The 24,022-nt window shown below is 39.4% G+C and overlaps 3 protein-coding genes across 8 annotated transcripts in view; 1 reads left to right on the forward strand and 2 right to left on the reverse strand.

Moving 5' to 3' along the window:
- Positions 1-7,185, reverse strand: part of rreb1a (ras responsive element binding protein 1a) — a 46,155-nt gene extending 38,970 nt beyond the window's left edge. For all 6 annotated transcript variants that reach the window (XM_043226941.1, XM_043226935.1, XM_043226940.1 and 3 more), the window contains exon 1: positions 6,797-7,185. Coding sequence is in view for 1 of the 6 variants with exons in the window: in XM_043226935.1 (XP_043082870.1) it covers positions 6,797-6,836 (40 nt within the window). In the remaining 5 variants the exon portion in view is untranslated. The remainder of the gene's footprint in view (positions 1-6,796) is intronic.
- A 4,573-nt stretch (positions 7,186-11,758) lies between these two features.
- ly86 (lymphocyte antigen 86) lies at positions 11,759-13,198 on the reverse strand. The gene is made up of 5 exons (XM_043226789.1): positions 12,990-13,198; positions 12,397-12,483; positions 12,196-12,324; positions 12,063-12,115; positions 11,759-11,983 (listed from the first exon to the last, which is right to left on the reverse strand). The coding sequence occupies exons 1-5, from the start codon at positions 13,135-13,137 to the stop codon at positions 11,900-11,902; spliced, it is 501 nt and encodes a 166-aa protein (XP_043082724.1). The 5' UTR covers positions 13,138-13,198; the 3' UTR covers positions 11,759-11,899.
- A 1,647-nt stretch (positions 13,199-14,845) lies between these two features.
- Positions 14,846-23,362, forward strand: LOC122329544 (coagulation factor XIII A chain). Its single transcript, XM_043225832.1, has 15 exons — positions 14,846-14,897; positions 15,503-15,766; positions 15,856-16,047; positions 16,710-16,961; positions 17,066-17,184; positions 18,086-18,193; positions 18,274-18,451; positions 18,558-18,696; positions 19,667-19,770; positions 19,871-19,959; positions 20,039-20,192; positions 20,766-21,041; positions 21,166-21,326; positions 21,766-21,902; positions 22,108-23,362. The coding sequence occupies exons 2-15, from the start codon at positions 15,625-15,627 to the stop codon at positions 22,250-22,252; spliced, it is 2,196 nt and encodes a 731-aa protein (XP_043081767.1). The 5' UTR covers positions 14,846-14,897; positions 15,503-15,624; the 3' UTR covers positions 22,253-23,362.
- The last annotated feature ends 660 nt before the right edge of the window (positions 23,363-24,022 follow it).

A 24,022-nucleotide genomic window follows, 5' to 3' on the forward strand; every position in this document is an offset into this window, starting at 1 on the left:
AGGACTAGGGGCATGCGCTCCAGTCTTTGTGGATACGAGGTGTGTCCTGTGTTTGCAGAACAAACAACAGTACCTTTTCAGCTCATGAGCAGAGATGGCAGAACATTGTGTGTGTGTTTGGATGCGGACGGGTATGTGTACGGTTCGGTTTTGAAGAACGGGGAAGGTTGTTCTGCACTTGAATTATCCGTTTCTTATCCATTACCGCATAAACAGGGACTTCAAATAGGGCTGAAAACAAAGCACAACTTTCAATACAACACTTGGGACTGCACTGTGTTGTTTTGAGATGGCTAGTCATGATGCAGTGACTTTTTTTTTTTTTACTGACACCAAAACCGAGGTTTTCATTTAGCCAAAAAATGAAAATAAAGTTTGGGTAATTGAGTAATTTGGATAATTGCATTGCATTCAATCAAAATGCATCTTGAGAGAAGGGCTAATTAAATACTGATTTTGACCCTATTTCAAATTAACTTTTTTGTCCATTTCAGATGCATCAATAAGTGTTACCGTCTGCTAATAATTCCACATATCACACCACAATATTTAAAAATATATATATATTATACAGAATCTATCTGCTTGTCAAGTCAGACATCACACGTTAGCTTCTATTGCTGAAATTTCTGTATCCTGCCTTAAAAAATGACAGTACATATTTTGCAAAACATTTTATATTTTCATTATTTACTTTAGCACAATGACAATATAAATTAATATTTAATATTATAAATATATTGCCTCAATGATAATCACACTCCATATTTAACCATCTTCCAGAGTAAAAATTACACAAAAATTACAATAATGACCATAAACAGATCTGTTCAACATGTGGTCAACATGGCATCCCAGGATTACATCTTTTCCCAGCATGCCTTGCAGCCGGCAGGTAACATGTCATTAGGGCAGCTCATCCTTGCGGTCTATATTTGTTACCCGTCGAGTGGCAGGGTGGCAGACGGGAGCAAACAACCACCTCTTGGCTTTCGATTAGCGCCTGACATAAGAGCACCAGATTTGCGCTGTTTACACAAAGGCCTGTCTGCATGTCCTCAAACGTGTCAGACGCAGAACATGCGATGAAGCTACCCTTTTTGGGATGCACGGCGTGCGCGACTATCATTTGCTTGCTCTCTCCCTCACACGTAAACCAGACAGAAACTGGTTGTGCGATGCTGCTGGCCTCCTTTTTTTTCTGCAACCACTCGCGTCTTGTCTGTTCCACCCTTTCTTTCCTCCCGCCCGCCCTCCCTCCCTCTTTTTCTTTCTCGGCCAGCTCCACTAAGCAACAAGTGCTGCCTGTGAGTACCACCCTTCCCCCTCGTCCCAGCCTCCAGAAGCTATCGCAAATCCTGCAAGCAACTGCCAGCTGACAAAACTGTTTAGTCAGCAAGAGAGAGGCAGGCAGGCAGGGAGGGAGAGAGCGAGCGAGCTTCAGGCTTGAGAGAGCAAATGAGAGCTGAGACAGAAAACGAGCCGTACATCAGTCGGTCTACACTTCAGATTTAGTTTCAACACGTATCTTGAGGAAACAACAAGTAAGAAAGACAAAAAAAAGTTATAAAAAAAACTATGCTGTCATTGCCACTATAAAGTCTACACTGCAAGAAAAAATTCTTAGCTTACATAACATTTACCCTTGTTTTAAGTAAAAATATCTAACATTTCTTAAATATTTTGCTTTTAGTAAATGCATCGTAATTTGTTTCCAATAGGAAAAAACTAAATTAAAGCCAGTTTCTTAGCCTAAAATAATCTTGTTTTAAGAATCTTTTACTTTCCCACTGGCAGATAATTTTACTTGCTTTACACTTTAAATATCTGACATTTACTTGTTCTAGTAAATGCATCATAATTACAATTTTTGTGATATTTTGACTAGATAAAAAAAAACCAAAACACTAAAGATACGCCTTTTTTTGCAGCGTATCCGTCGAGCTGTCTGAACCTCAGAGAGGGAAAACAGCCATGCGACTAACTTGCTATTGTTCGAACACTTCCTTCATCTCTTCCCCCTCCACCTCTGAGAAGAGGCAAGTTTCACTTCCTGTCTTTCCTCTCATCTCCTCTTCTCAGCTTGCTAGAGCTCCATTTTTCCTTCCCTGCCCTGTCCTCTCCTCCATTGTGACATTCTTTCACATCGGTGATAGCTGTTGGGTTAGACTTTGAACTCTTAGCAAATACCAACATTATTTGCTGGTTGGAGCGGCTCGGGGGAGAAGCGGGGAAAGGTGATAAGACGACCGTGGTAACAGGGCTTCGGAGGTGTTCATTGAGTCTGATGGCCCATTAGCCTGATGACTAGCTAACATGGCAGATGATTGGGTCAGTGCTCTGATGAAAGGTTCTTAACAATCCTACAGCCACAGAGTCTAAAAGCATGATAAACAATCACTTAAATGAAGCTTTTCGATAAAAGCAATTTATACATAAGCGACTGGAATCGATCTTGATCTAGACATACGACTGTCCACAGTGTATTATCACTGGTTTTTTTGTTGTTATAACCCCTCCCCGTTCTGCATCGCGCGCATTCATTGTGAACACTACTCACAAAGCACGATGGTGCTCAAGTACGCAATTTGGGATGCACCTACTATCTTACGACATGATGCCGCCGCACTGTATTGCATTTCGTCTGCACTTCGCAACAATGCGAGCCTGTTTCCGCAAAAATGTCTGACGTGTTCACATTGTACGTGGCGTGAGAACGTGAACAAGCTACGCTAAATCCCATCTGACCAGTCAGACTGAAAGGGATTTCCAGAAATGCAGATTTCAAGAAATATGAATAGGATTCCAAACCATTCATGATTGTAGCTCAAAACGGAGAGATGTCATGTAGTTCAGACTACCTAAATATAATCGGATTTCAATTGTGTTTGCACAAACAAACATTTTGAACGGGGTTACTGATATTTGTCAAAGTGTTCTCTGAGATGGGTCCATACTTTAATGCATGCCCATGGATCTTTTTATTGTCAGAGTAACATTTTGCCTCAACAGGCCGCATTAGTTGATGCATCACAAAAAGTACACAAAATCAATAATTATGGTTTTGCAAAAACCAAAACAGTGATGCTTACATTTACACTTTTATTCCAAAGCAACTTACAAATGATTCATATTCTGCCTTGGGAATTAGATCAAGTCATTTATTAGATCTAAACTAAATCCATTGCAACTGCTAGTTCTTCAGCAGCTTCAATGTTTCTGAACCAAACATGTTTTTCATGTTTTCACAGCCAAAGATAAATGCTGCCTGTGTGGGCCATGACAACAATCTCCTGCAATCACAGAAAGGATTGGTTGAATTTTTGAGGTTAAGCCTTCAATCCCATATATGACACATCTAGGCTGTTAACAATAATGAGCCACGGTGAGAAGGAGGCAGAGCAGCATTCATGAAATGTCTGCATTCTTCTTACCGCATTAACAAACGGTAGGCACTGAGGGACTTCGAGCAGGACAACCACAAATATAGCAGAGGCTAAAGTGTCAGCACCCAACACTATTCTAGTACAGACCTCCAGACAGGAGCACGCCTGCGTCGCTCTGAAATAAACCACTTGTTTTAGTAAAACACCAGTTAATACGTGCGCTAATAACATCAACAAACCGATACAATAATTAAACCCACAACTCTGCATCTCCAACTAATTGCTGCCATTATTAAACGAGATGGTGTATTTGAATATCCAGTTCTTTTGTGTGCTGGTAATTACAATAGAGTCCTAATATTTATGGATAAACTCGCAATTTGTGAAAACTACAAATACACCTTAGGGCTCTTTTTCCTCCATCTCTCACTCCATCCAAGCTGTCCCCCTGCTGTGTTCCTGTCTCCGCTATATGCCTTACGGAGGGATGGAATATAATCTTATCTAAAAAAGGCAGGCTAAATATAGCTCGGGAGCCAAAGGGCCAACCCATCATGCCCTAGGGCCAAAAGCAGGTCCCTCTCCATCAGGTTGCACATTTTCAAGGTCTCTTTTAGACTCTCGATAGCAATAGTAGCCAATAAAAATCAATATAATGCGCGGCATAACATCTTGAATTAATGGATGAAGAATGCATAAAGCAGGTACAGCTGCCTAACATTAGAACCTAAAAAGGTATAACAAGATTTGATATTTCCGATGCAGCTTATGCCACTAAATCTGGAACCAATTATTTGCAAGGCATTTCAAGCAGGACGGTCAATCGGAGACAGAAAATCAAATAAAAGTAAATGTAAATCTGAGAAAGTGAGTGATGCAAAGCAGAAGTGTTTATCATTTGGCAGACACAACCGAGGCCTGCTGTGTAGGTATCTTGGGAATTACTATAATGAATTTAGATAATGTCAATACCCAGGACACTCACTGAGACACGAGGGAGGCTGATATACTTTTAATTAGCACTAGGAAAAAAATCCCAAGAGGGACTGGACACCAGATTTCAAAGTGTTTGAGAATGCATGAACAATATAAAAAAAAAAAAAACCCCATCTTGATAGCATTTTAAAACAAATGTAAAAAAAAACTGAAAAATTCTATCCTGGCTAAAATACAATCTGAAAGCTTCTCTGACAGTTTAGCATCAATCTCTCTTTCCTTTGAGGTTTAATCCACTACATATAAACACTAGACACTTCATAAACTCCATCAGCACAGCTCAAAAAACATAAAATGCGTGACAGCGTGCTTTAAAATCTCTAGTATGTGCCTTTAAAAAGAAAAAGAGAACAAACATGAGAGCATACTTTCCTATTCGCCTTAGCCCAAAAGGAAACAAACAAATCTACGTGGAAACATCCTCCTCCTTTAGCCACAACATCATCAAGCTGATCCTTTAAGACAGGCTGCGAGGCCTCCGTATGGACCTGCTCGTAACATGTCCGGTCTCTGCCAAACTTCCACATCAATAATTTGAGAGAAAAGCACAGAAAATGTGCTTGGTGGTCCAGCTAAATGCATCAGGTGGGGCTTTTATTTTAGGGGATCGCATAAGATCTTATATTTAGAGATGGAGAGAGGCCTGATGTCCGTGTAGTTATAGTGCATTGCTGGAGCTCGAGACTCTGCTCGTCTCCAGTGTTGAATTTCGTAATGGAATGTGAACTGCTCATCCGGATCCGTCCTCTCCTCCCTGCCTTTAAAAAAAAAAGGCAGGAGGAAACTTCTTTATTTGCCATGACCCCAAAACTAGTTTTGGTCATCTAACGCGATTGGCTGATCGGTGCTGGGACCGTGCATTACTTGACCAAGTCCGCTCCAGACTGGAGTAGGTAAGCGGCGCGAAGTGGAAGCAGAGCATGGATTGGGTTTTTTTTGAAAGTCGGAGATGTTTCTCTGGAGGAGTGCACAATGGAAAACCTGGAGCGGAGCTGGAAACACGAGATTAAAGAAACTCCTTTTGCTCCGCGTTGCTCACAACACACCGTTCCAGAAAGGTCTGGATGCTTTGGCTTAACTTTATGCGTTTGGAAACTCTCTGAATAGTGCGTTCGTTATTACGACGCATCGAAATATCGTTCAAAAAGGAAACAGAACCTGGAAGAAATCTAAAATCAAAATACACACAAAAAACTATCGTGAACAATAACCCTAAATGATGAAATATACTACTTTCTACCAATTTATTTGCCCTCAACCAAATGTTAAGACTTGCTTTCCTCTTACAGATACTTATATTATCTACACACCTTTCAACATCACGACTTTGTAACTTAATCTAAGACGAAAATAAAAAAAATCCAAAATGACTTAATTCCTCACAATCATTTCCTCACATAAAGGACACAACAAATATATCCCAAAATAAGCCTATTCGTGAGTCACTCGATACAAGTCACGCAATATCATTCAGAAACGATGCTTAATTTTATCAATGATTCCCAGAGGCCTCGTGCCTATCCTCGCTTAAACACCAAGACGCTTTCGACCCCGGGAAGAGCATCTTAAAAGCGTGCAGACACCGTGATGCACAAAATGTGGGAGTGAATTGCCACGTTTACCTTCGTCTCTCCTAAGTTTCTGCCTCACCGAGGAGGGGCGGAAAAGAGACGGAACACAAAATGCCTAGCAACCATTATCTAATCCATCATCCATTCCTTCAGTTCACGACGACGGAGTTTTTAATAAACTCGGCGAAACACTTCTAAAAGAAAAGCAAACGACCCGTCGCCTCCACTTCACGATTCGCAAGCCAGCGATTAAACAACGTGACAGAATCACAAAACGCCTTCGACGATAAAAACCAACCGACGTTACTTTACTCGAATTACCTCAGCGACTACCTGAACGGTCTCGCGGCCGCAAACAGGCCATCTTTAAAGAGATAAACAAACTTTGTGACGCAACAGGTCGTTGTCGAAGTAGACCGAACCAACGAAAAAGCCGACAAAACGAGCCGAGCGCATCAAAAACGACGGCGACCGAAGCGTGGCGATCGAAGTGATGCTCCGCGGCGCGTTAGCTTAACGCTAGCTAACAGCAGCGGACTTTGAACCCCATCACCGCGCGAAACAACTTCCACGCCGCTTTAAAAAGTTGGTAAACATAACCGCAAAGTTGCGCGAGCGCCAACACGCCGATGTCTTTAAGAAACGGCGTCGTTCGGAGCAGGTTTGGGCATCAGGTCTCTCTCCTCGCGCAACGAGGAAGCTGAAGTTGGGTGAAAAAAAAAGCGTCCTCTTACTCCGCGTTAACTTTCCCACCGACTCCGACGCGAAGTTAACGTCAAATAAACGCACGAAACCAAAACAGCAGGCCCGAGAGAGAGCGTTTAGGAGAGCCGAGAGACTTACGTTTGACTTTGTTGGGGTTGGGTTGCTTTCGCCGAGACATGGTGATGATGGTGATGATGAGCTGAGGAGAGAGAGAGAAAAAAAAAAAACAGAAAGAAGCTGCAAAAGTTGTTCCGGAGAGGAATCAAAATGGCGTTTGCAAAAGATGTGCAAAGTTCGTTAACTTTGCGTTTGAGTTCCCCACTCTCCCGAGTTCCCCCCACGCCGAGATGCTTTAGGGAGGAGAGAGGAAAACGCTTATTTCGTTTTCCTCCCACCGCGTCTCTCTCTCTCCTCTAAAGCTGATAAGTAAGGCGGAGTATCACGTGTTGCTCCTGCTCTAGTCTCCAAGGGGACGTGTGTTACTGAAGCTGCAGACACACACAAGCATCCCACACACACACACACACACAAAAGTTAGCCTGCTCTTTCACGAGTGCTTCGAAAGCGATACTAAACACGTAAAAGCGCGTCTTGTCGGCTTCGACGTTATATCGTGCGCGTTAGGAGACGCAGGAAAGTGCATTAAAAATACGCAAAGTAACCAACAAAGAAAAAACTATTGGATGTCATTTTTTAGTATGCATATAAATATAAGCAAACTACCCGCACCCATATGACTAGGAAGGCTCACAAAAATAATTCAATTATCAGTAATATATATATACACACACACACACACACACACACACACACACATATATATATATATATATATATATATATATACACACAGTATTTAGTAAGTAAATAAAATAAAAATATTATTAATATTAATGAATGAATATAATAATCAAAAATGAATTAATTAGTTAATTAAATTAAAATAATAACCACAGTCAAAATATGGTAAGTCAAAATATTAGCAATTAAATTATTAGATTTTAATGCATATTTATAATGACAATATTATTATTAAAAAAAAAAAAACAACTGTCAGTAAATCTTGGCAAATTATCTGTATTAACATTATTTATAAAGCAAACAATGCAAATTATTATTTTGTTGTTGATGTGAAATTACAAAATTCGCTGAAAACCTGGAAATAAATAAAATATAAAGAATATTATCTATTATTATTATTATTATTAGATGACCTTGTATAAATGAATGTTTTATAGTTCCGTTTTTTTATTGGCGTGACAACTATATGCGTTCATATCCATCTTAGCTGCACACGAAATGCTAAGAAAACGGACGCAAAATACACAGGAAATGAAAAGTTAGTAAAACTTTAAGAACGCTGCATTGGGAAAGTTTTCGTTCTGGCATGCAACGGGCCGCACTGAGAAATAAACGCCAACTGACTCCAAACGGCAAAAGACGTACAGCACGATGCTCGCATTTCGCACGGTTTCGTTTTATCGTCGGCGAGGTTTTGTCTGCTGTCGGTGGTTGAAGCTGTGAATTCCTGGTGGTGCTGATAGCAGGATATTAGACCCTCCCCGTCCCGCTGCCCTTCCTCCAGCTCAGGCTGATTAGACCGGCCAAACCTGCCCCAGCGACACCCGCAGACAAGCATCTTTCCATTGTGATACTGGATATCATAATTGACCCGCTACCGAGAACGTTATCATTCTTCAATTCCGATCAATTACTGCACAAAACTCCAGCTGCGTTTGCTCCGCTGGCATTTCCGTAGTGGCTTTTTCCCCCCTAGCTTTGACTGGATGGGTTAAGGAGGTCTGGTGGTCTCTGTGCGGGTCAATGAATAACTTGTTTAGGGAGTTTATAGCTTCCTCCCAAAGTCTGCAAGGTAGTCGTGCGTCTTCGAAGAACTCCACCAAAACTTCAGTTTACACGATTTAATCGATTAGCAGTTTAAAGCGATGGTTTGCTTCTCCAGTTACGGGGTCATACGGCGGTTTAAAGGGCGTCTCTGAAAGGCCTTCAGCGCGCGGTTCACAAAGTAAGACAAGATGCAGCGAGACCTCCATCTCCAAACTAGCCGAAACTTGAGAGTGATGTTATTTATTGACCGTTACCTAGGCTTCCAAATGCAACCCTGTTGCTAGGGAACAACCTTTCACAGCAACAAAAGGTTTCCTTTATCCTCTGTGAACGAGCCTGAAAGAATACCTCGGCAGCGGCGTGGTCTGAGGACAGCGACTCTGAAGCGTCCCACGCCGCACCGCAGGCCGCTCCATCACAGGAGGCGCCGCGTTAGCCGTATGTGAGACGAAGTGGTGGCATTTGCACAACCTAAAAATGAAAACGTCTTAAAATCGGACCGTCTGGGAAGCTCCTGGACAAATGATGGAAGGCAGGACGAGGCCGGAGTGAACAACACGCTGCTCTTTTCGCGCTCGAGAATACAAAAGTGCTCGCTTTAAAGAGAATATTGCACACTAACTTTCCAAAACCAGAAAAGCTGCAGCCCTTTTTAAATAAGCCCACTACGTAGGTCGCATCTGCAGACTCTTTAGCTTCTTCGAAGATACGGGTGGTTGGAGAAGAAGTGAAAAAACAGGTTTGCCATGGTGATGGATGATTCTTGGCCAACAGTCGTTTGTCCCGCTGCTCCCTTTATGTTGCTGTGTTTGGTTACTGTGGGCCCGAGGAATTAATTCAGTTATCTGTTTATGAACAAACAACATTAATGACATCACGCCTGTGCATTCATCAGCCGCTCAAACATCATTGTCTTATTAAAACAAATAACCTTTGCTAAAACCGTTTAAAGCTTCATAAAGTTGTTGATCCTGTTAATATAGCAAACTATTGCTAAAAAAAACTAAACTAAACAATCTTACCAGTTGCTTGCTAAAAACTGTAAAGAAAATGTAGCGTAAGAATATTTTATTAAAGTTCCTGCTAAGTTATGAAAACATTCATTTAATGTTATCGCTTGGTTTTATGAATGTTAAGGATTTTAATTTTATAATTATGAGAACATAATGTTATTTTGAATGTTCTCTGAACAAGCAACATATGTGTGTGTGTGTGTAAAAATAAATAAATAAGTAAATATATATAAGTAAAATAATAATAAGTAAATATATATATATATATATATATATATATATATATATATATATATATATATATATATATATATATATAAATAAATATATAAGTAAAATAATAATAAGTAATATATATATATATATATATATATATATATATATATATATATATATATATATATATATACACACACATACATATACACACACACACACACATCAAATATAAACTACATACTTTTTTATCTTTAGGTGTCTTTAAATGGCTCTTATTTTCGAAGCTGTCTCTCTAAAGCTTTGACCACAGACAATAAAAGGCCCACTCTGTATCATGAAGCCAATTTCCCAAACCGGCCTACACTGACATTTTCATTTTCTCAGAAAGTGAACGGTTTACCGACGTACAGGCATGCGATGTATAGCTCAGAATGATTACGCCATGCTTCTTCTGGGCTTTCGTAATTGGTCAGGGTCAGGTCTATATGAAGCACAATGAGTGATGTATCTGAAATAAGGACGGAGGCAGACCTGATCTCCGAGGACGTGAGAAGACACTGGCATACGGACACTTCAACCAGACCTGCCCGTTTAATATTTCATGTGTGCATTAGGACTGTATGTCTCTAGATCATCAGCTCTCATCACTGCAGATGAATGGGAGCTATGTGATGAATGTAGGTGCTGTCAGCATGAACTGTGCATTTGTTCGCGTTGCTTGCAATTAAACATGTTGCGCAACTGAGAAAAGTTCATTTCATCATTCACTTCGAAAATTAACTTTCTATGCGTTCTTAGGAGAAAATCCAAAACAACGCAAGAAACAACAATGATTTAGAAGAGGATGCAGGGCAGTAGATTGATCCTCAGCAGTGCTGTGAGAGTTGATGGCTCCATCTACTGGTGACAGTCAGAACATCAGCTCAGATGGAGATCAGTGGGGAAAACCCTCACATTTAGTGTGTGTGAACTGAAGAGGAGCTTTCCTTTTTAACTATCACTGAGATACTAAAATACTTTGCATGCATATTTTGAAACATTCTCGACAATTTGAATGTCTTTTAATGTTTTTTTTAATTATAAGCAATTTAACAAGCGTTCCAGTTTTATTTGCATATTTGTATTGAAATACATGAAGTTAAACTAAATGAAAATAAAAATAAAATAGAACGTTTTATGATACACACACACACACACACATCTATACACATACACACACACACATATACACACACACACACTCACATACATATATATACACACACACACACATATATACACACTCACACATATATACACACACATCTATACACATACACACACACATATATATATATATATATACATATATACACACACACACACATCTATACACATACACAATATATATATATATATATATATATATATATATATATATGACACAATCTAGATTCTTGGGTGAATTAACCCTTTAAGATCATGTTAATTGTATTTCAAGTGATTTATGAATTAATTACCTTTAATTTTTACACAATTATAATAACCCTGATGCGAAGCGCTGACAAAATGACCCTTAAACTGTAAATATTAGATTGCATAAACAAATGAAGGCAAAGTGCAGCTGGGTTTATTAGTCTGACTGTAAAACAGAGGCAGTGGTGAGAGTTTGGGCCGCACGCATCACATCGGTTTCTTTTCTTACTGTTATCTTTCTGTAAAGTCAGTGTAATTTCCAGTCTAACTCCTACCGTGTGTTGTGTTTCTGTGAATTTTTTTTGGTCGTGGTTTCGCTAATTTCACAGCCGGGCATTTTAGGTCTCCCAAAATAATTAAATAAATGTTTTTGAGGAAATTGCAGCTTGTTTGAAAAATGAAACCTAATAAAGATGCGCTATGTGATACTAAAAATCACAGATACCGTCTCGTACTGTATTATAATCATGCCCTTCACTGAAAATGACCTTCGTAGTATTTTTTCCTTTTCAAACAATAAGTTTCGCAAAACAAATATTGAAATGAGCACTTCTTCATTCTTTTTGTATTCAGTTTTTAATGGATTTTAAAATAGCAAAGATCGGGAACCATGGCAAAACAATAAAATGAAAGACTACTGTACAAACACCAACTGATCTCTTTAAAAATGCAGCAATATAACAACAACCCCTCAGTTTAACGGGCGTCAATGAAAGCTGAGGGTTGCATTCACGCAGGCGATCAGGAAGCCATCTTGATTTACTGCACGAAGTTTGAGATCAAAGTTAGCCTGTGAAGAAATACACATCAGACATATTGCAAAAAAAGTCACACATCAAAGCCGTTGAGACGGAAAACACGAACCAAACCTTTAGAGAGAGATCTATTTTTGACTTAAATGATGAATCGATGGTGATGATTTCTGGAAAAATCAAAATCGATGGTTATTAATGGCGGACTGCAATCTGTTCATAAAACCTAAGCCTTTCTGCGCTCACTCACCTCCTCTCCTGCTTCCACAAAACTTGAAACGCGGGAAATGAGGAAGACAAAGGGGCTCGTCCCGTTTCAAGATTGCGTGACCATTTAGCCACAGCTCGTATGATGAATAGAGCTCGTCGACGGGCTGCCCTGCGGAAAACACGGGGTTACTCACACGAATCCCGTTCGGCCGAAGCGTGGCGTTCATGTGCAAAAACTCACTCAGAAACAAGGCCAGTCTGATCTTTATGAGGTCGGTCAATCTCTCAGGGCAAGGCAGGAAAGTGAAACCTACATCCTGCAAAGGATCTGAGACAATGACATGGAAAAATGAAAGCCGTTCACTATGAAATGAAAATAAAAGATAAAAGCGGAAAACACACACTACCATTAAAAAGCGGTGGTCAGTAAAAAAAAGGAAGTCTCTTTTGTTCACTAGGGCTGCATTTATTCCATCAAAAATACAGCAATAGCACTAATAATATTGTGAAATATTATTACAATTTACTATGTCAAATATAATTGATCAAAGCTGAATTTTGAATTTTCATCCTTCAGAAATCGTTCTAATATGCCGGTTTGCGACTCAAGAACCATTCCTGATTATTATCATCAAAGCTGAGAATTTGTAGATGCGTTTACATTTACGTTTTCAGGATTCCTGGCACAAACTAAGCTCCAAAGGGACAGCTTGCATTTAAAAGAGAAATCTTTTGTAATTCGTTTAATATAAATCACGGTGGATAAAAGCATTCTCCTCTCTTACTGCCCCCGAGCTGTTGAACGGTAGTGTGTGTGTGTCACGCTGATCTCACCGCAGCTCGTGTAGGTCACCGTGATTTTTCCGGAGTCGCAGATCGTGTGAAGCGGCCACCGAGGGTCCCGAGGGTCCTGAGAGCGAACCCCATTCATCTGAACCAGAATCAGGACCATCATCACACTGCCACGCAGTCGTGTCATCATAGACCCGCTTCAGAGGTGAAAGACGTGGAGGAACGAGACTTAACTTAACTTCTCATTTAGGTCAAACGCCACAGACAATGTCAACACGTCACGAGTTTCACTTCCCATCTTCATGTCAATACATCTTTTTAACGTTACAGCTACTTCCTAACATCCAACACAAAAAGATGCAATGTAAAATGCATTCGTGAAGAACAGCATCTCATACACCGCGACTTCTAGTTTGACCAAGTTTTAAAAAAAAAGCATCGCAATTAAATCATTCATCTAAAAAGGTCCAACCTCTCTTTTCAGTTTAGTACTTTCTGTAATTAATGTTTCAGAGTTTCCTTTTCCATGCCATTTTGATTGGTTGGTCTGTTTGAACTCAATTTTATTAGGTGGTTCACCTTTTGAGGAATAACTAATGGGTAGAAAAGTGAAGTCATTGTCTTCTTTTTCAGATACAGCATTTTTTAGCACCGTCTGAACACAGAGAATGATATTTTGGAGAAAGTTTGTAAGCAGGCCGTTTTGGGTCACCTTTGCCTTCCATGGTATTTTTCTTCCTACAAAGACATTCATCTAGATTTGGGATTCCTCGAGGTTGAGTACATGATGACAGAATTTTCATATTTGGGTGAACTGTTCGTTTAAGGGGCAATATTTGCCCCCTTAAATAGATTATTAAAGTATTTTTTTCTCGAACCATATCAATTATGATGATAATAAGACGATATACAGTTAACAATCAAATGATTTCAGCACAGAAGCAGCATTTGAAGCATTTACAAATTGTGTTTATACTAAAATTGCAATGAAGTTACGTCATCCAATAGAGACGTGCAGCAAACACGTCGGCAGTGTGAAGCATTTAAATCTGAAAATAAAAAACTGGAACAAAAACTCGTTTTCAGTGCATCCCTATTTTAAAAGTTAATTCACTTTTTCTTCATTGAAGCATTTACAATTATTATGACATCCAGGGGAATTTTGTCAAATTATGTTGAATTTTGGGGGCATTTGTGCATGCTGTGCTATTAGATTTAATAAGACATGAACATTATAAGTAGAGTACAGTTATGTAGACTGGAGTATAAGTATACTAAAATCTGTCTGCTGGGAGTAAGGTAAAAAACATACTAAACATGTTAAATGCATTCACATATACAGTAGGTCTATCTGCAATCATGTGAAATATTTCACATACTGTATATTCCAGTATTGTAACAAAATACTTCAAAAGAATCTTATACTAGAGCATATTTTTAAACAACACTTGCCTGATCAGTATCTGATGATGGAATTAGAAGTAATGTGTAATAAAAAACCTGCAAAATCTATATTTACTTTTTTATGATTATGTTTGCTCTGAAATGTCACAATCATTTGTTTTTCAACTGAATGAACGCTTAATGATTTCGGTTTAGATTATTATTATTTTCTTTATTCTTAATTAAATCTTAAAATTCATACTTTATCCTGCAGTAATGATTTAGTGGTCTTTGAAACATGAAGGGGTCGTTAAACTCACTTTATAACTTTAATACTGGAATTATTGTCATATGTTGTTGATGGTCTGATTCTTGATGATGGCGGCATATTTCAGAGATTAGTGTTAGACTGATCTGACCTTGGGATCGTTTTGACTTGCTCTGGTTCCATGGAGGTGTTTTTCTCAAGAGGAAGAGGAAGTCCTGAGCCTATATTAATCAGAATGGAGCTCCTCGTGGACACATCTGCCTGGATCTTCTCAGCAGACCATCTCCTCTACAGAGACAGTGAGTTCAGCATTTTAATGACACTTTCATAACTGTATGTCTAAACGATTTAACAAGGCAGTTTAGTTGCGGTTTACAATTTATGACCTATAGCAGACAGGCTTATATATCCCTGCTATGCCTTATATTCCGATGATTCTTCACTGTTGCTTCTCACTCCCGATTTCACTTAATAAAATTTTTTCTTTTATAAAACTGGAACTTTGGAAGAACATGTTCACCTTATCTCACTGTGACTACATGATATGATGAAATTAGTGAAAAGAATTAGTATTCAATGTTTCTAATCAGCTTATTTTATTTACCAAGGCACTTATGTGCACTGCATTACCACAAAATGCATTACGTGAAACTTGTCCAAATCATAGGCTAATTAATGTATGGCATTCGAATCAGACAGTGACTACAAACTTCATTGACTTTGGTTAACGAAAATGTATTCATCGTCAATACGCCTTCTCAAATGCTGAAACATTTTCAAACAAATGTTTGAACAATTATGTGAAAGCATAAAATATTGCTTTTTGAACGATTCATTAAACATTTGTCCAAAAGAACCGGATGGTGGTTAGCTCTACTAAACCTCTAAATCTCTTGCTTCCAAGGTGTTGAGAATCGAGAATACAGCTTAGAAGCAAGGAATCGATATCCAGACCTTGCAAAAAGACTGTCTGTACGGCTGAGGTTTTCTAAAATCTTTCATCCAGGATAACGTCAAGTGCACATCATGTCACATCAACACTCAGAGACTCAGAGCTTGCAACTCCAAAGCGGCCGTATTTCCATCGCCAAGTCAAACTTTTACGAGTCTAACCTACCCGAGTATGAGGCTTTTGATGCTCTGAGGCCAAGAGGACCGACAGATAAAGGTAAAGTCTTACCTATGTTTGCATTTATGCATGCCCTTCTGTACTTAAAACATTTAAACAGTTTGTAAAAGTAAGACTTCTTTTTTTAGAAACGCAAGCTTCAGGTCTCTCAGTATTGAGCGTTGACATGCTTGTAACGAAGAACGAAAAAGACCACACTACAGACAAGTACAAGTGTTCCACCCTCATTGTGCGCAGGAATAAAGAGTTCACCATCGTCATCAAACTTGACCGGGCTTTCAATGCAGAGCAGGACGATGTGCAGATTGAGTTTGTGATTGGTGAGCTTCTGCATTGAGTTGTAAATTGTAATAAGCAGCAAGCTACATAAAGCATCTGTAAGGAAGAAGGAGCCTGTCCTCCAACAAAAAATTACCCTATAGGTCATTTGTGCAAGCACCTTATTATGACCTATATTTACGATTTAGTTTAAGATAATCGCCCTCTAGTGGACGGAAAAATAATGACAGTGTTGTGTTTGCATCTGTCGTCATGAAATGACGTATGACTATGATTACCAATTAAAATGTATGTTTAGTTAAATGCAATGTGCGACTTACACCGCTCTCGTGTACATTTTACTAGGTGTAATTCATACGAATGACCACAGTCTTAAACCTACCCCTTACAGAAAACGTTTTGAGAGCATGTGCTTTCTCTGGGATCGAACCCATGATCACATGATCCCATATCAATGCCAATAAGTCAATGAGTTAAAAAACTGAGCTACACAAAACCTGAATTATGATGCACATAACAAAATATTAATACGAAACTGTCCTGGTGCCAGTAGGGGAGCAATTGTAGTATACGCTCTCGTATTTCAGGGATTTGGACAAACGACCCATACGGGCATGTTGGTTGGATGACAGGTCGGAAGAAGCATATATGAAATATCTCTGTTGCCTAGCACGGGAATATTCTGCTGATCTGCTCATCACAGGCAGTGCACCTGATGAAAACAAGGGCACCCACATCATTGTGTCCATTGGAAAAGAGAAACGCACTGCAAGCTGGAAGGGTCGTGTGGTGGAAACTCAGGGCAATGATGTGACAGTGGGCATAACACCTGACTCCAGCTGCATCGTTGGCCGTTTCCGCACCTTTGTAACAGTAGTGACTGAGTTGGGAAAACAGCGCACTCCGAGAAACCCTGACACTGACTTCTATGTGCTGTTCAACTCGTGGGACTCCGGTGAGTGCGACACAAAAAGTGTACTTTTGCTTGAGGCCATCACTGGACCTTTTTCAGCTTATTACACATATGATGATGCATGCATATTATGTTTTGCTACCCAGCGGATGAAGCATACATGGACAAAGAGGAAGACAGGCAGGAGTATGTGATGAATGACGTGGGGACCATCTACTATGGAGAATTCAACAACATAGTGTCCCGTTCATGGAACTTTGGGCAGGTTGGCAGTAATCACACCAGACATAATAAAATTCTCCCACAGAGCTCACATGTAGCATCATTTAACCTAGGGGTTCAGTCCTGCATCTGAAGGGCCACTTTCCTGCAGAGTTTAGCTCCAACCTGCTCAAATGCACCTGCTTGAACGTTTCTAGGGGTGTTTCTTAATCAAAAAAGCTGAATCCTAGTAAAGCTGCTTACCTCTGCTGCCACATCATCATGTGCCATCGAAGCTCAAATCAGTTTAAGTGATCTTTGAGAGCTGCATCAAGTGTATCCTTTGTGTCTTTCAATCACCCACAATTCTTCATACGCACATACACAATATAAAAAAATGAGTCGTCACTGAGCATGACTAGTTTCAAGGACACTGCTCCTTTTTCTGGACCCCCTGGACAGCATGTCCACTCTGGCTCCCCATTGCGATTACGATTTGGTAGAAATTGATAGAAATCGTGATTGCGTGTCGAAGCAATACAAATTGCATTCAGTGGTTCCCCCGTGGTAGAAATCATGACTGCATTCCCTCTGGTAAAAATCAGTGGATGAGGGAAGTTTATATGGATAGACACTCAACTCCTTGACTTTGACTGAGGGAGCAAGGCTACTCAAATGTACAAAAAATTCCATATACCATAATGCAGCATGAGCATAGCATATTATAGGTCAACAAAGGCTTGGGACATTGCAATTAAACTCATTGCATGGGATCCGCTAGTAGAGGACACTCATGGAACATGGACATGAAGGTACAATGAGAAGTTAACAGAAACACAGACAAGGCAATCCTGAGAACCTTAATTAGCTAAAGTGGTATTTTGTGCTGAGGCTCTGCAGGAAGGTGGCCGTCCAAGAACTGAATTGTACATCCTTGAATTAACTTCCTATGTGGTTTACTGTAGTTTGAAGAGGGGGTGCTGGATGCCTGCCTAATGTTACTGGATGCTGGGAAAGTACCATTACTGTTCCGTGGGAATGCCACTGAAGTAGTTCGGCAGGGATCAGCTCTGGTATGATTTCATAATGAGAATCAATGTATGGACAATTACATGAGCAAATAACCATTTTATATTTGGTGGTATATTTTCAGATAAATGCTCAAGATGATGATGGTCTCTTGGTTGGCAATTGGAGTGGTGACTACTCTGAAGGCACAGCACCCACTGCCTGGACAGGAAGTCCTGAAATCCTGCTCAAATATGCCAAACAAGGGTGTGTGCCTGTGCGCTTTGCTCAGTGCTGGGTGTTTGCCGGTGTGCTGAACACTTGTGAGTTTGTCGACACGTTCTATCTGGTGTCCAATTAAATTTTTTTCATGATAGTTTAAAACATTAGATGTCATTTTTTGCCACAACTATTCTACCCCCCACTTAGTAATGCGTTGTCTTGGGATCCCTGCACGGCTCATCACCAATTTCATCTCTGCTCATGACAACACGGGCAACTTGAAGACAGACATTGTGCTGGACGATGATGGGAAAGTGGACCGAAGCCGAACGAGAGATTCAGTCTGGTGAGATTCCCTAAAAAAGGCTACATTCAAATGCGCCACAATTGTGAACTGCACAAAATGTATTCCTTGGTTAATATAACGAGGTGTGTTTACACGACAAGGCTTAATGCACAGGCTTTTTCTCCTTTTCGACTTTTTTGTCTTATCTGTTCAAATTTGCTTAAATCTGCAGTCAGTTGGTGGATTGTTTATAGTCTTTTCTATATAGCCTTTTATAGCAGCTGTATTAATTAAATTGATCATTTTGATAATGGATTGTAATCTAGAAAAGGATTATGTTCAGTGACTGAAATTAGAATAGATATTCCAGTTTTATTGGAATATCTGGTTACAGATAACCGATGTAGGATTACGCAAGAACTAGTTTTAAAGGAAGAATCATTTTCTTTTTGGGTTTCTTTATATGAACAATTTGAGATTAGGTTGTAGAGAAACTGAAATGTTAATAACTGCATATAACATTAATACCCACAACATACACATAGTCAAACAATGCTGATGTTGTTAACATTAACAGTTTCAGTATAAGTATAACAACAATAATAATAATTTGCACGTTCTGATCTCCATTGGTATAGCATGATGTATTGTTATGCTTTTTGTAGGTTTTGTATGAGCACATGCAGGCAACTGAATTTGCTTCGTCATTTGAAAAAAGTAAAGTAGTAAAAGTAATTCTTTGTGGGGAAATGCGTCTCCCTCACCTTGTGATGGCTTGGAATTTCAATGGGATTCAGATTTTATGTTGGTCAGATTTCCAGATTCTGGATATGTATCATATTGGATCTCAGATATTTGATATTTGTGGCGCCACGTGCAATGATATCCAATCCATGTCACAAGTGAACAAAAAAAATCTGCCAGTGTAAACACAGACTTACACATTTTTAGTTTATAAATCATAAGGCCAGTATGATATTATTGTCGGGTTGGTTGGTAATATGCCTAGGTACAATTCTTTATTTCATAGGAACTACCACTGCTGGAATGAGGTCTACATAAAGAGGCTCGATCTGCCTGAAAAATACTCTGGCTGGCAGGTGATCGACAGCACCCCTCAGGAGACCAGTGACGGTATGATCGTTGCTACGACTCCTGCCACATCATAAAAGTACCACAGAAGTACCTTCTTTACCCAAGTTTATATATGAGCTTTTATAATTGCCCCATGCAGGTCTTTATCGATGTGGGCCAACATCTGTCAATGCCATCAAAGAGGGAGAGCTTAGCTATCCGTTCGATGCAAAGTTTGTCTTTGCAGAGGTAAGAAGCAAGCCATTGTTCTTGTAGGTTCAACTCACGTGCAAACAGACTTGGGAAAAAATATTTCTCCTGTCTTCAGATGAACAGTGATGTGATATTCCGTAAGTGTGATAAGTCTGGAAAAATTAAGATTATCTATGTAGACTCTTCGTATGTGGGAAAGCTCCTTGTGACTAAAAAGAAGGACAGCAGCGAATATGAGGACATCACGTCTAACTATAAATACCCAGAAGGTATGTTTCCATACAAGTCTACAGAATCAAAAAGCAACATGCCATTTAGATCAGGAGAGGTGCAGCCGATGTCGCAAAGCAATTCAAATGATTGACACTCTGTTTATTTATAATTTGATGTTATAAAAAAAAAACATATGCTGGTTTTGAAACATGGTAACTGGTTTGGGCTGGTATAAACTGGTCTATAGCTGGTCATCAACTGGTTGAAATTGGTCATGAGCTGGACCTAAGCAGCTAGCTCCTGCTCAGGACCAGCTCATATCCATCTTATAATCAGCTCAAGAACAGCTGACATGCTTCAAAACATACCTAACCAGTGCATTCAGTTGTTTTTCAACAGGGTAGAGGGCAGTCTAAACTGAACTGTGTTGTGTTCTGGATACTTAAAGCGACAGTTTAACCACATTTGGTTTCAATAACACAAGCTCCCTATTGACACTTGGGAGAGTCAGCAAAGCCCATCAATTATTTGATTATTCAACAGACATACGTGTGTACATGTATACCAAACAACAGCATTTTGATTCAATGGAAATGCCATTATTTTGCCTTCAACCTTCCTGACTCTAGGAAGTCTCAAGGAGAGAGAGTCCATGCAGATGGCTGAGCATCGAGGAGTTTCCAAGGACCACTTGCCACTCCCTGAAGCCGGTGTGGATCTTGAGCTTCAGGCCGACACCATCAAAATGGGTGACAACTTCAAGCTTAAGCTGAACATTAAGAACCAGATGAGCCAAACCTGCACCTTCAGTGCCATCATCACTGGCTGTGTAGTGTACTACACTGGTGTCACCAGCACAACTTTTAAGCTTGAAAACATGTCTGCAACTGTGGAAGCCTCAAAAAGTGAGTCAGACACAAGAGTTTCTATAAAACGGCTCATTATTAGCTTGAAGTTGAGTTTTAACGCTAAGGAATTTTACAAAATGTTACCAGATTAGGTCATAGTGTGATCATATTATCTTTACAGCTGAGTCCCTTACAATAGATGTCAACGCTTTGGAGTACATGCCCTACCTTGTGGAACAGTCCAACCTGCTCTTTGTGGCGTATGGGTACATTGAGGAAAAGGATGCATCTGTTTCCATAATGAGAGTTGTCACTCTTAGTCCTCCTGAACTCACAATAAAGGTAGCAACCATACTTATGGGGAACCCGTGTGCAGGGCTGGGTATTCAATCAGAGTTCACAACTCATATTAAAAGGGATAGTGTGAAGCTGATTGGTTGGTACTCCTCACATGACCTGCGGTGGGCTTGCAGCATTGTGAAAAGCAGAGATATTTTGATATCTTATCATATTTCCATGCAACATAAATCAACAACTATGAATTATGATGGTTTCTGCTGGCTTTGTCACATTGCTTGCGTCTAAATTTCAGTTGCTTTAGCAATAACTTAGAAACATCTTCTGGGAGCTGCCCTCCAAAAACATTTTGGTTTAGTTTAGTTTTATTTATTATTTCTTGTCTTGTTTTCCAAAATGACCTTTATAATTGCCCCCTTTATAAAAGACCTTTGTCTAAAGCAATAAACATTTGTTGCTGTTCTGCTTTATAATTTATCGACAGATGGTTGGAACTCCCCAGGTTGGCAAAGAAGTCTTGGTCAGTGTGATTTTCCAGAATCCCTATAACTTCATCCTAGAAAAGGTTCAGCTCCGCATTGAAGGACCTGGTCTGATAATTACCAAATTGAAAAAGTACAGGTAAACTTTATATTTATATCGCACTACTGCAACAAATATAGTATATGCACTATATCCATAATTTATTAATTCATTTATGTATTTTTGCATGTGACTCCTGTTTATGTTGTGGTCATGACTGTATTAGATACATAGAAAACTAAATACACCTTTTGGCTGAATTCTCTCAATGTTTAGTCTCTTTTGTGTGTGTTTCCACTTGCAGCCAGATATTACCTGGTGCATCAGTGAAGTATAAAGTGTCACTGTTTCCTCGATCTCCGGGGAAGAAGGTGCTGATGGCGTGCCTAGACTGCCCTCTACTGAGACAGGTCACAAATCAGCTGGAATTTGAAGTAGCAAATAACTAGAAAACACCATTTCAGAGTTCCCTATACCATTGCTTTGCTTTGCTTTGCTGCGCTGAGCAAGTATGTGTTTTGTTTAGGGTTTTTTTTGCAAGAATTAAATAATGTTGCATCTCAAATTCTTCCTGATCACCAAACTGAATTTAAAATAATAGTTTGCTCAAAAATGATGCAGACTTTCCCAAACCCTGACTTTCTTTGCTCCTAGGAACTCAACAGATATTTTGAAAAACAGAGCAAAAATGTATACAGGTTTGAATAGGGTGAATAAACGCTGACAGAATTATATTTTTTTGCAGAGCTATGCCATTAAATCAGCAAGCGTGAGAACTATAAACAAGCAAAGTAGCCAACTTGTGTTTTATTTTGGTAAATGTTTCATCTGGGTTCAAGCAATCTTAAAGGGGTCATCCGATGCTACATGCACTTTTAAAAATAGTTTGAACTGAAATGTTTTGGCAGTGTCTACACAACCACCATACAGTGATACAAATCCGTCCACTGTTTTTTTTTCCTCATTAAACCAGTTCCACTTTTTCAACAAAAGCTAATCTCAGATGCCGGTCTGTGTGACGTCACAAAGACAGGCCCCTCCCACTACAGTGTGATTGACACTAGTCTTTCATCACAGACTGGACTAAACGAGCAGATGTAGACAAGAATGACTCCTAATGGAGGTGTTCAGTTGTTGGATGTAATGAACGTAGCTGTTGTCATTCAATCCTGACATCTGAGCCGTTGAAGACGCAGTGCATTTGTTACTGACGGAAATGCGTCCCCGATATACCTAAATAGCAAGTTTCACAAAAAAATGCAGCTGCTCGAGAAAGAGGGGCGGGGTCAGCATAGCTAATTTGCATTTAAAGGAAAAGTCTATAAAACAGCTACAAAAGAGCTGTTTTTGATGCGTAAAAGGGTTTTGTTTTACACTACCACTCTAAATTTTAACTATGTTACAAACTTTTAATGAAGACCTTTAAGCGTCATAATCAACTTCTGATGACCCCTTTAACTAATTTACTGGATTAATCACAATGTATTGTTGTTTTACTGCTCTAATGTCATAGACAAGGTTGTACAAATGCAAATTAACAATAAATATGTAGCATGAAAGCTTTTTGATGGACTGAATTATTTATTGCCAATTTTTATTTCTCAAAATGGTTTTATTTGGTTAATAGTTGATGGTTTGTCATTTCTGTGAAACCATTTGAATTTCTGCAATGTTTTCTATTTTTCTTTTCTAGCAGGGTTTGGTGGTCAGTGTATTAATGTATGTTCTGACCAAATATTTGCACTTTTGATGTTATTAGCAAGAAATCAGTACTGCAGATAGCAATTAGAAACATTTGCTTAATCCTCACCAAATCTCTTTGTTTTTTGTTGTAGATCATTAAACCGTTACACTGTCTCCGAAGCATGTCCAAAACCAGTGTGTGCCATTGTAAGGACTGTTATGTCATTCATTTCATGTCATAAATTACAATCACCTTAATTCCGAGAAGACAACACATAATGCTTTAAAGAATGTAAAACACACTCACAATCATGCAAATTATTGTTATTACAGTTTATAGTCATTTCTTTACATGGATAGCTTAGATATCTAACCCTGTGCCGACTCCCACAATTCACAAGTTGCAATTAGGAGTTTTTGCTGGTTTATGATGGTCCTTTGCTGGTTTATGATGGTCCTTTGCTGGTTTATGATGGTCCTTTGCTCGGTAAACTGGCCATTTGCTGGTTTGTGATGGTCCTTTGCTAGTTTAAGCT

Source organism: Puntigrus tetrazona, chromosome 24, assembly GCF_018831695.1.
Source record: "Puntigrus tetrazona isolate hp1 chromosome 24, ASM1883169v1, whole genome shotgun sequence".
Classification (NCBI taxonomy): domain Eukaryota; kingdom Metazoa; phylum Chordata; class Actinopteri; order Cypriniformes; family Cyprinidae; genus Puntigrus; species Puntigrus tetrazona.